Genomic DNA, 13,096 nt, shown 5'->3' with positions numbered 1-13,096 from the left:
TCCTGGCAGGGAAAGGGAGATGGAGATTCTGTAAGATAACACTAGGTGCAAGATTAAAGGTATATTTAGTTCTGTGTAAAATATGCTTTATGTTTAAAATAAAATAAATGAGATGGAATAACAAATGGAAAAGCAATGGAAGAGGTTCTTAAAAGCTAGTCTTGAGTAACCAGCTTGGTCCTCTTTCTCAAGTACTTTTACTAATTGTAGGGTACTACATATTCTTAGCAAGGGTACTGGGAAAATAGGAAAGGTGTGCATGTTCTTGTATAACAGACAGCCATATATGGGTTTTTTCCCTCTGTTCATAATTTTTCCAGGAAAACCAACCTAGGACTCAGTATCTGTAGTCCATACTGAATGTATACAAATAGCAGAAAGCCCTATGCCAGATTATAAAACCATTGTGCTTTGCAGGGCCAGACCTACAGATGAGTACTCAAACTTCCAAATCTGCACAATTAAAATATAGAGATCCCTATTAATTTGTTACTCATTCGCAATTTGTATCAGAATCTTAAATATATTAGGTAGAGACAATATTAGTCTAATTTAAAACTAATGGGGAAAATGATTGGTTTCTTGTATTTGGACATTTTATTTATCATGGTTTTTCCATTTGCTTTGAGTATAAACTTCATGTCAGATTTTTTTTTAACCTGTGAATTTTGTAATCTGTAATGGCTGTGGAGTCTTTCCAGGTGTATTTAATGGCATAATCTTATCTTGAACTGCGTTTTGAAAGCTCAAGTGTAGTTTAATTTGCTGGGAACAGGAGGAGGGAAGGAATGCTGTTCTTTCCTTAGGGAGACAGCAGTTCCTTGTGCAACATTAACTTAAAAGAATATGAGACACATATATGTTGCCAACAGGAATGTAGATGTATAGAGTTCTGAAAATAGTAAGTGTCAATAGGGAAGGGTTGCAGATGCCAGAAGAAAAATGTAAGCTCCCAAGTGCACACTCTCTTTTTATTTTTGCCTTGTCCAATGCCAAGATTGACATTAAAAATTCAGGTTTTCCTAAAAAGTGATTATTAAAAAAAGTCTGACTTCAGAACAGATGTGTTTCCTGTGTGTACTCAGAACTGTATTTATTTGTTTCCGTAATTCTGTTTGAATATGATATTTTCACCTGTTAGACACGTGCAGCCAAAAGCAGTGTGAGGGAGAAACCAAATTCAGGTTCTCACTGGGCATGAGCTGTGGAGCTGCTGTACAGGGGGTGGCTCTGCCTGAGGCTCATGGGCAGCAGGATGTCTATACCCACTGCCCTTGGGAACACAGCGGTTGTGCTCTGCAGCTCTTTCCCCTCTGCAAAACACTAGCCTAGAAATCTGTAACAGGGCATTAATCCACTTAACCTGCAATGGCAGCAAACTGAACCAATTATTACTTCTTCTATGTGTGTTAGCCACCAAGGACAAGTGTTCACTCTTCTTTATATCAATCTTTTCATATAGTTGAGGACTATCATCATGTTCCCTGTGAGTTTCTTCTGTCTTATACAAAATACAGCTAGATCCTACTACCTTCTACCTTTCTTCCGTTGAGTCTTTTGGGGTTGGTTGGTTTGTTTGCATGTCTTTAAACTCATTGATTGCTATGGTTCTCAGCTAATTCCTTTAAGAGTGAGTGGCCAAGACTTGGCCATAGTACTCCAGAAGTGGACAAGCTATTCCAGTTGAAGTCTTTCCAGAGATGTGTTTGCTGGAGTGGAAGGGTATTGTAGCTAAGACATTTCCCTTATTCCCAAGAGCAATTGATTGCCGACATATTTGCTTCATGATCTGGACCATTTTCTACAATACTGTTTAGTCAGTTATTCCCCATTTTGTTTTTGTACTTTTGTCACTTGACTTTATTGAATTTCATCTTCATTTCAGATTATTTCTCCAACCTATCAAAATAATTTTGAATTCCACTTCTGTTCTGCAAAATATCTGCATCCTTTAAAGTGTGATTTCATGTACTGACTTTTTACGTCAGTCCGTTCTGCCTTCCAAGTTATTAAAAATAAAGGAATTTGAAGAAAATGCCATAGTCTCAGCCTCATATTCCAGTTGCAAGATCTATCACAGGCGCTTGGAAAAGCCTCATTTAGCTTTCAGACTCTTAATCATGTAAGTGTGTAAGGTGTAAAGAAGAACCCAGCTTGACTCTCAGATCACACAGTGAACATACGGGACTTTTAGATGGAGGGGGAAAAAGAACATCATTGTACTTAAAATCTGATTACCTTTGCCAAAGAAAATCAGAGTCAGGAAAAAATATTGAAACAGTAGGATTCCATTTACTTGGAGACCCTATTCAGAGTTGAGCCATGCTTCAAATTACAAATAATACCAGGGGTGGAGGGGATCAGAGGGAACAATGACAGTTGTGGAAGAAGTCGTTTTGCTGCTTGGGTACCTGACCACAGCAACACGGCTTCTTCACTTCTGACCCAGCTTGCTGGCTGTGTCTGCCCTCTTCTCTCCTGTGACCTATTCCTTAAGTTTATTTTAATACAAAATATTTTTAGAGAATTAATATTTTTTTGGTTATGTTTAGGCCATTATTTCAGTGTTTGAGCATGTGAGTGCACTACGTGAAAGGGAGGTTGCCATGGTAATTTCTCATTATTGTTGAATAGAAAAATAATTACTCTGGCGAAATCCCCCATAACCTGTCAAAGCATAAGTTAAAGATGCCTGAGGGCAGCCTTGCCTTCACCATCCCCTTTTTGCAAAAGAAAAAAAAAAAAAAAAAGAAAGAAAAAGAAGGAAAAAAAGGGTTTTTTTTAAAAACTGGATCCTATTTTGGTTTGGCTGGAGACACCTCATTGGGTTTTGTTCACATTTGTCTTTGAGAGTAGGTGGGCCCACCTGTGACATGGGTGGGGCAGAAAATTAATCAGCAGAGCATTTCAAAGGTTGGCAGGATTTATATACTCTTTTTTAAGGTTGGGTTTTATTTCTGGGGGTAGGGTGTTGCATTTTATATTTTTCTTTTTTCCCCACCTAAAATATGCAAAAGCTTAAGATAAAGACTTTGGACTGTGTTCAGACTACGAGAGAATCTGGATATTTCATCTAACCAGGGAGGGAATCCACAGTAATTCCATTTCCACATTCTTGCTTTCAAGACTTCTTGGGAGCCAGCATGAGTGCAGATATGTGTGGTTTTGAGGTGAGGCCCTGCACTTTCCATGCTCTTCTCTATCTTTCCCACATGCAGTTAAGTCCTGGCTATGCCATGCTCTCCTTCTTGTTCCCATGTCATTGGATGCTACAGGAGTAGCTCCAGTGATACTCAACTACTGCATTAACAAGAGCTGCAAATGTGGTGCGTGGCATTGCTGAAATTCTTCCCTCCACTCTTCCTTCCCTATGACAAGTGTGTCCGAAAGGTTCAGTGGTACTGCAGCCTCTCTTTAGTCAAATGGCAGAGTGGGAGCTCATAGCTACTTGTTGGACAATACACCCCTTCCCGGCTGTACTGAGTGCAGGACCCTGTGCAGGGGGGTGTGTTGGACACCTGTGAGTGTTTCATGCTGACCACTGTGTATTTCATGCTGGCCACTGTGTATTTCATGCTGGCCACTGTGTATTTCATGCTCACTGTTGTGGCTGCTTGGCTGCTCAACACAGCAGCGTTTGCACATGGGAACACTCATCAGGTTTACACCAGGAAAGAACAACAGCTCTCTGTGACAGCAGATTTCTGAGATGTGGGGACAGCTTTGATACCTCTTTGTGTGACTGAATGGCAGGGCTGTATGATCCTGTCACTGCCAGGTTGGATGAGCCTTGGCAGGGAAAGTGTATTACAGGCTCTGACTCAGACGAGAAGTCTCTCTAGGGTCTCTGGAAGGAACCAGATTGTTAAAACCTGTCCTTACCATTTCTCCATTGGATGCTTGACAAAAAATCAAAGTGAAATTGAGAGGAATGTATACCTTGCTTAACATTTTGGAGTGAAATCCAAAAGTAACATCATCAGGAAATACAGCAGCAGAACTAAAATCCCCAGATTGCTCTGCCTGTGTACATAATGAATATGATAGGTGCATATTTTCTTTTAAATTGGCATTTCATCTCAGGATCTTTTTCCTGTGAAGCAAACATTTGTTTGCTTCATCTCTGGCTTAAATCTATATTGCTCAGGCATTAAGAGGTGCTCAGACCTCACTGTGCTGAGTGAACCTGGCCTTTCTCACTGGAAAGGAAGGTGCTGTCAGTGGGATAGAGTGGCTCTGAGGAGTGCAGCCAGGGCATCTTCAGTAGTGTATTTCCAGCTTTGTTACTGACCTTGTGTCCTACAAGCCTTGGGGCCTCAAAGAAGCAGAAGAGACTGAACCAAAAATTTTGAATCCAGCTATTAAATGTATCCATAAATTTTGAATGAAACATTTTGTGGGTTTTGTGTTGCCCAACTTCTGTAAAACCCTTGCAAGATGGACAACTTGCTCAGGTGGTAGACATTGAGGTTTGGGTGTCTGTTGTTGATCATCCAGGTCTGAAAATGCCTGGTCCAATTGGTAAAGTCAAGAAAACTTCCTGTAGTGCTGTGTTGGTGTGTGTTTTACATTGTTCACTATTTTAGTAATTGCCCTGTCCCAGCTATGTGTATTACTGTGAGTCTAAGTATGCGCAAGTCATCTTAACTTTTTTTTTTTTTCACTTTTTGTATCCCACTTAAAAGTAAAGATTTTTCACAACAAATACATTTAAGTAACTAGCTGGTATTTAATCAACCTGAAGTATTGTATTTATATTAAATGCATTGGAGCAGAATGGCCATTATATTTAATTTCTAAATAACTTTCTTGTAATCTTGTGCTGATGATGAGGTTATGTAACATTATAGAGTTAAGTATGGAGAGATTTTTCATTACCAGGACCAAGCATTTGAGACACACAGCCCAGAAAAGGAGGGAAAACTCATAATTGCTCTATTTGCAACTGATGTATAAAGCCATATCTAACATTTGGAGAAAAAATGTTATGGAAAAGAAAGTTTTTACATATTTAGTATGCTGGATAAAATGAAAGTTTATTATACAGCAAATTAAACACTTCAGGTTTTTTCCTAAATTAGAACCAGAATTTTATCTAGGAAAAATTTGTTTGAAATATCATATAGACATCTGTACCCCAAAACCATAGGTGAAGGAGCCAAAGTAGGTGTGATCCTGTTGAATTTCTGTTACAACAGATGAACATATTTTCATTTTGCCTCCTGTTAAGTGAATGATCTGTTGCTTCCTAGGATAGTGACAACCTCTGGTGGGATGCCTTTGCAACTGAATTTTTTGAAGATGATGCAACCTTAACACTTTCATTTTGTTTGGAAGATGGACCAAAGCGATACAGTAAGAAATGTGTATTTTTTGTTCTAATGTTAAGTATGAGTTTTGAACAGTTTATCTGTACAAGGCAGATGCAACCCTGGCAATGACAAAGTCACTTGTGTATATTCAGTGACTATTAAGTTACATTAAAGAATCCAATGAATTTGGAATCCATTTTTTATGGAATTCCTCTGAGTTTTATTACATGAAAATAAATTATTTCCTAGTGGAATGAAGAAAATAATAAAATAAAAGCTTTGGATTTTTTTAAAATTAGTGTTCTTTGTGGCTGTGCTTGCACTCCTTGGTAATTTATCTTCTGCAAAAATTCAAGTGTTGAGTCTTGTGGGCAAAATTGTTCACAGAAAGGGAACTTTATAGCAAATATCAGTATTATGGCTGGAAGGCCCTCCAAAATTAGAGGGACCAGAAAAACTACAAATTAAAGTCTATACCCTTGCTGATGTAGATAAATGTTATTCCATCAACTGTGTGGATCTGTGCTGCTTGCCCACATTAAGGACCAGCCTTGGATGCTGTCTGAGCAGCAGTGGAAGTGTAGAATACTCTCAATTGAGCACTAAGTGAAAGCTTGAATAAAAGTGAAGCAGTGAATAAATCTGATGGCATTGGAATCCATTGCCTGCACACACTGAGCAGCAAAAAGGGATGAAATTCATTGAACAAATTGTTTGAAGTGAATAATTCACTCAGCTTTAGCACCAAGCAACAGAGGGAAGTAAACATTGAAAAACTGCATTACCAATTGTTTGACTCCATTCAGAGTGACCCCTGCTTCATGGTGACAGATTGTGCTCTCTACTTAATGTTCTGAATCTTGTGAGGTTCTTCTTTTTCATGAGAGTGACTGATTGTCAGCCTATCACTCACATACTTCTAATTCCTATTATCAGTTATCTCAGGTATTTATTTGACAAGTGTTACCTTCTTCTGAAGAAAAAATAACAACCACTTTGAATGCACGTTTCTGGGATTAGTGTTGACAGAATTACAGTTTCTTGCCTTTCAAAGCAAGTGATAACTCTCTAAAGGTCCTCAAATTACAGCCTACAGCAACGTTGGTAACAGCTGATCTGTCCTGATTAGGTTGAGTCAACTTGTCAGATATCAGATTTGCTAGTTGTGTTATCAGTCCAGAAGGCACAGATACATGAGCAAAAAAGCAATTAATGTCCAGTTAGATCAGAGGGAGTTGTGATTCTGGAAAACAGTGCTACATATGAAAGAATTTGTCAACGTGTAAAATACTCCTGTTGTCACAAATGCTTGATAATGGTTATATTGTCTGTAACTGGGACAGTTTGGCATGAGGTAATACTGTGATTCTTAGCGTTGTTGCTGATAAGAACGATTGAAAGATCACTTTACTGTAGTCATGCTTTTAAAAGTGACTAGTACACAGAATTTTTCCTCTGGTTTTAATTTCTGGCCTCTGCACAAACTGATTGGTTTATTTTCAACATCTGGAATTGAAGCTCTGCATTTAAGGCTCTTTGCTGGTAATAATTATTTCCTTTCCTTTGTTAGTTAATATTTACTAACTAGAGAATAGTTAATAGTAAATCAATAGTTACTGAACTACAGTATTAGTGATGCTTTTTGACATGAGCAGTATTCCAATGAAACTCTGAAGAGCATGCTTGTGGCTGTTCCAGTTCGAGACTTCCATTGCATTCTGAGAAGGCTTTGGGAGCAGTCTTGAGGCCTCTGTGCTGTCCAAGTCCCTGCTTGGGGACACCTTTGGCATTGCTTGTGGTGGCTGCAGGGTGGAGGTTGCATGCTCAGAGTAGCTCTCTCTTCCTGGCTGGGAACTTTGTGTCCAAAACCACGTCCAGGGGTTGAGAACAGAGAAGTCTGCTCCCCTTACAGCTCTCTGTTTGGCTTGCCCAAGCCATGCTCATGCTCTGCTGTTCTCTTATGGATGCTCTTGGCGTCTCCCAAGAACTGCAAAGACACCCAGAACTGCTATTCCAAGCTGGTGGAATTGCTGACCAGGGGCTGTGGCTCCTGTTTGGTGAGTATGGCACGTGGTTGCAGCACCAAACATGGGGTTCTGAAAGGGGTGAAACAAAATTGCCCTTTTCTTCATCTGGGCTGTCTCCAGCAGGACACCTGCCTCCTTGCCTAGAGAGTGTGCTCTTTAGGGTGGAGAGGGCATTAAACACATTGGAACTGGCAGAGAGGAAAGAGAAAAGACAAATTGTTCTTATTCTTGTAGGCACAGACAGTAATGGAGGGAACCAAGATGAGGCCCAGGAAAAGAGAAAAAGGCATCCTTTGAGAAGTTGTTTATAAAGTTGAAAGTGATGAAAGATGCCAACCTCTTGCTTTTGCTCTAGGATTCAGGTCAAAATTACCTGCCTTTGTCTTGCTTCAGCCTGTGAGAGCTTTGCTTACATCTCTGACATTGATTGTGGCCACCACCTTATTTTTTTTTTCCTTTGGGCAATGTTTTCCCTCTTCTGAGAACTAAAATATTCTTTTTTGGAGCAAACAAATTCAAAAAAACCCATTGCATGTGTGCGTGTGTGGAAAGGACAAAAACTTTTTTGCTGTCCAGGGCCTCATTTTTCTCTGGGTTATGGCAATTCCCAGTCCATTTCCCTCCTTCTTCTCAGGGGCTATTTAGCACTTGTGTTAAGCCATCAGAGACATGAAGAAGCACTCAGTTTTGCCCCAGGTTCCTTCTTCAAAGCCCCTCGAGAATGTTTTGGGAGGCTGCTGGGAACTAATCTTGAGTGCAATTCCCAAATTTCTTTGGGGCTTTTTTCTCTTGGTTGCTGTAGACTTTTTCTTTCTGTGAGTTTGGTATCATAGCCAGTTTCCCAGCTGGCTCTCTGCCCTCTGCTCTTACCTGAACCGTCCAATTCCACAGCCAATGCAAATATTCAGAGCAGCACTGTAAATCAGTGTTTGTGTAAATGGTAGAAGATTAAAAAAAAATTACTTTTATTTGCCTCCCTCTTTGGTTTAACTTTAACATACTGTTTTGTCCAAGAAATTATAAGCGTTGTGAACTCACCTTTTTTTTGTCGTCTCAGAAAACAAAGTTGCTTATTTACGTTCGTGGCCCCAAACTGAAGCTTTTTGAGGAACACGAAATATTTTTAGGTGTTTCATTCATATTACCATGTTTTACAGCACTCCTCTCTATACTGAGAAAAGCAGTTTTCTTTTCTTTGCTATTCTCAATGTTTCCCTTCAACTGTGAACTCTGAGATTCTTTCATTTATAGGGAAAAATAGATTTGGTTAAAATGGGGTTTTTAAGTCACTGGGTTGTGTTTACTTTGCTTCACATCAGGCAACATTATGTACTGATACCTGAGTTAGCTCTAAATGTCCCTGTATCTGCATGGCACAGCATGTAAAGGTACTTACTTATGAGCAGAGGTTTGTTAGTTCAGTCATCCACCTGTGTTAATTAATTTGATTGCCAGATTTGTTAGACCTAGACCTAGTTATCTGTGCAGAACAATATTCTGCCTTGGATAGATGTGACTTGAAAGCCCAGCTTAACTTTTCATGCAGAGATTCTGTGTCAGACCAGAAATAGCTGCTGTGCCCATCTTTGCAGCTCCTTTTGTCTTTCTTCAGTATTTGATTTCTGTACATGCAAGAACTTTACCTTCTGCAATCCTTTCTCCCTGGCACAGCGTTCCAGAAAGAAGATACTATCTTCTTTCAAACAGATACTGAAAATATGTTTTTCTCCTACTTGCTTATACCCCATAGCTATTCTTTTGGTCTGCTATTATCTATGAACCCCACTTATATTACTGAATTCTATGTTGAGATTTTAATGAAAATGCTGAAGAAAATAAAGATATATTTTAAGTTAACAAAGGTGTAAATTATGCCTTTCTCTCGTCTGGCTTTTCAGGGTAGCTTGGCTACCCTGAGGTGGAGAGAAACCTCACACATTCCACTGCTTAAAGACAAGGAAAGATTCCCAAAAGTAGACATGCTACCTGTCTTACACTGCACTGAATTATAGTCAACAGAAACTAGGATGTAAACACATGAAGTTCATTCTACAGTGAGAGCAAAAAGAAATTTGCTCTAATATATTATGCTATGATTTGATTGTTCAAGAAATAAATAGGATTTAAACAAAATCAAAGCAAGAAAATATGCCTAATGAAGCAGAATTTTTGTTTCCTTGTTGTGGATAAAGCATTCATTTCCTGTTAAGAGGCTTCTATCCCTGTAAAAGAGTAAATACTAGACTCTGATCCATTGTTGCCCAGGTTCTTTGTTTCTCAGAGACAAAATATTTCCCGAACAGATAAGAGAAACAAGTTTGATTGACAGCTCTTAGCAGAGTCTCATCAGCTGCTGTGCTGACAGCCTGGTGATGCGCACTGTGCTGATGTGGTAGGGACTGACAGGTGATTGACAGCCCAAGACTGGGGAGACAGGAAAGATGAAGCATGCTCAGTAAGAATAATGTGCAGTGTTTATGCAGCACTGCAGAGAATAGGAGCTAGAAAGTTAACTCCTTCAGGGAAAGTGCTTTTTTAACACATAATGAATGCAGTTGCCACTGTACAGAAAATTAGAGCTTGTCTATGTTTCTCTTCTGTTCACGAAATGATTTCTGTCTATGGAGGAACTATAATGCTGTGAGGAAGCAAAAGCATGAGCTATTACATTTGTAGCTGTAAAAAAATTTCATGTGTGGTAGATATGATGGAGTCCTCAAAATGGGTTTATTTAAGCTTATAGATGTAGAATATATTGAGAATTTCAGGCACTTTTTATAGGCTTTCATCACCCAATTTTATATGGTATTACATAATGTTACACAGTAGAAATTTCAAAGGGAACAATTTGATCTCTTTTCTCTCCCTATCCTTAGGAAAATATAGTGATTTCAGTTTTATTGTTGCTCTGAATCTGTAGCTGATAATTGAATATGTATTTTCTGTTATAATTTCTACTGCAGTTTGTGTTTGGAATGTACAAGTTAACTATACCATGCTTTGCATTTTATGCCTTTTTTTTTCAATTTCTCTACTTGGTTCATGAACCCTCTTTGATTTTTTTTTTTTTTTTTTGTTTCAAGAAAGAAAGAGGAAGGAAGGAAGGAAGCTACTTCTGACAGCCAATTTCCCAAAGAAAGAGCAACTGTGCTAACAGATCTTAATAATTCACAGGGCCTGGAGAGCTTTTGCTTAAAAAAAAACAGGAGGGAGGGAGGGAGGGAGGGAGGGAGGGTTTACTGGGCAATAGTCTCAGAGTGATCTTCGGACCAAGCTGCAAAATCATCAACTTCAAAGTGCTTATCTAAATGTTTCTGTGTGCCTTTAAAATATATTGCATAAATGTATTTTAGATTTTACTACAAATTATTCAGTTAAAACACAGCAAGGAAGCTGCACCAGATTCATTGTGAATTTGTCCCTCTTTTCATAACCTGTGCAGTGCAGGTAACTTTATAGCCCTTTATTGAAAAAAACTTGCAGAGGTTAATGGTGAGAAGCTACATCTAGTGGCTATTTCTTATAAGCATAGTTTAGGAATAAACAGGGAAAGTTCATTACGCATTACCCACTTGCATAACTATTTTGAAAAAGACGGTTTGAGGGCCCAGCATGCTCCATTATCACCTCAGGTTTCTCTAAAACTCTTATCTAGCTTCTGTCCTATAAGTCTTAGAGAGAAAATTAAATTTGCCTAGAGAAAGAGATTGTTTTATTTCCAGGAACATCTTCTTTATTTTTCCCTTTATTTTTTTTTTCACAAGAAATCACAGTCATTAAATATCATTTGAGCATTCAGGTACAACACGGTAAATTGGCCTAGCATTGTGAGACAGCTTATTCTGTGTGACTCCCTGATATTCATCCTTATATACCACTATTCTAGTTCTGGGTTTTTTCAAAGTTTCGTTGAAATAGTTTTGAATTTAATTTCAGAACATAGGTAAAAATTTCATTAAAATTAGATGTCAAAGGTCCACAATTGCCTGGATCACCACTAGCCCCTCCATCCTCCAGATAAAGATTTCTAATTAACAATTACTTTCTAAAATTGATGTTTTAAAGAGTTCTCAATCAATTTTACATATGCTCTATGAAAATTGTATATTAATAAACTTTAGTAAGAATATAAGTAATGCACTAGAAAGTTGAATGCTTTACAGGTGTCTAAGTGTATTACAGCCATGCACTTATCTTTAGCACCCAAACTTTTGTAATCAAAGAATAAAATGAGATTTGTTTGACAGGAGCTATTTTGCATAAACCCATGTTGACTGGCATTAATAACATCCCTTTCACTTCAATCTTTGTCAGTTAAATCCTGTATAATTTTTTTCACTATTTTGTCTGGATTGATACCAAGCAAGTGTATTATGTTATGGTGTTCCCTGACTCTATAATGTCCCTTAAATATCAGCTCAGCAGTAGCGGGTTTTTAAAATTCCCTCAGTAGTTCTTTTATTTCTTTAATTAATATTTTATAACACCAGATAGAAATAGGAAAAAAACCCCTTAGAACTGCTAATTTCAAAACATTTACTTCTCATAGATACTATTTAAGATCCATCTTAGTTGCCAATGGACTAGAAAGCACTTTTCACTCAAGATCAACGTTCTTTACAAAAGTAGAACAAAAAAGCTTCTTATATGTTGAAAGCTTTTCTGTTCCTAAAATAAATTAAGTTTTGATAAATTCCAAGGTCTTATTTTTGCTAGTTTTTATGGATATGAATTTTTCACTGCCAACTTCAGCATCTCATACTAATATTTTATATTTCATAATATGTTTTTACAGAACATTTCCCCCTTTCTTATCTTTGTTTTTATTTTCTGCAGTCATCATAATTATCAGGATTTTTTCCCTTCTAATTATTGCCTTTGTTTTCCTACTAACTTTTTTTGCCAAAGTTATTTTCTTTTTCACCTTATAGCTGCATCTTTTAGATATCTTAGGAAGTCTCTTTAACAGATTCTTAATTTTCATGCATAGTTCTTTTCTGTATTTTCTCCCCATCAGTTGAGCTATGGTGAATCCACTATTCTGAAGCACAAGCTGTATCACTCCTACTGACTGGGATTGCCTTTTCTTTGTCTGTACTGAATGCATGTTTTGGATGGCATTTGTACAGAAACATGTGGTCTGACTGGAGAGTGTATAGGGCAAAGCAAAAGTCTTGAAATAAATTTACTAAGAAAAATGGAAGAATTTGAGTCAGTCAGTCTGCAGAAGACATGGGAAAAAAGGAAGAGGAAAATGGGACATAATAACAGGACATATCAAAAAAAAGGCATGTGGTCTGTTTCCATCGACATGATGAGCAGAAGAGATTCAGGCCTTAAATTGCATTTTAAAAAAATTAAATATATATATATATATATGCAAAAAAAGAAAGAGGGGTTCACTCTTACCGGTGGTAAAAATGAGGTGCTTGGAGAGATTCCCTGGGGAGGCTGTGGAGCCTCCTGAACCCAGGGGGCTGTCTGACCTTCACCTCTGTTTCTCTGAAGTCACTGATCCCAGAGCTGGTGCCAGCTTTCATTTCCCTGGTCAGTTCAGTCTCAGCCATCATGACCAGTTCTGGAACAACTTACTCATCTTGGATGCTAAACTTTTTGTGATTAAAAACACCTTACTATTTCTAATTTTGAGGAGGAGAAATAATGCTTTTCTAATACTGCTGGCTAAGCAATACTTTGCACATACATCTTCCACTAATTTCCTTCGAAAGAGCATTTTTCTTTTCCTCTATATTACTG

General features: G+C 38.0%; 1 protein-coding gene across 10 annotated transcripts in view; it reads left to right on the top strand.

Annotated features, from left to right (window-relative positions):
* LDB2 (LIM domain binding 2) overlaps nt 1-13,096 on the top strand; it is a 212,725-nt gene that overhangs the window by 67,319 nt on the left and 132,310 nt on the right. For all 10 annotated transcript variants that reach the window (XM_031066276.1, XM_031066267.1, XM_031066252.1 and 7 more), the window contains one exon: nt 5,253-5,355. In XM_031066276.1, the coding sequence (XP_030922136.1) occupies nt 5,253-5,355 (103 nt within the window). The remainder of the gene's footprint in view (nt 1-5,252; nt 5,356-13,096) is intronic.

This window comes from Geospiza fortis, unplaced genomic scaffold (assembly GCF_000277835.1).
Source record: "Geospiza fortis unplaced genomic scaffold, GeoFor_1.0 scaffold40, whole genome shotgun sequence".
NCBI classification, from domain to species: domain Eukaryota; kingdom Metazoa; phylum Chordata; class Aves; order Passeriformes; family Thraupidae; genus Geospiza; species Geospiza fortis.
The sequence above is the reverse complement of the archived record's forward strand: the minus strand, read 5'-3'. Positions and strand labels throughout refer to the sequence as shown.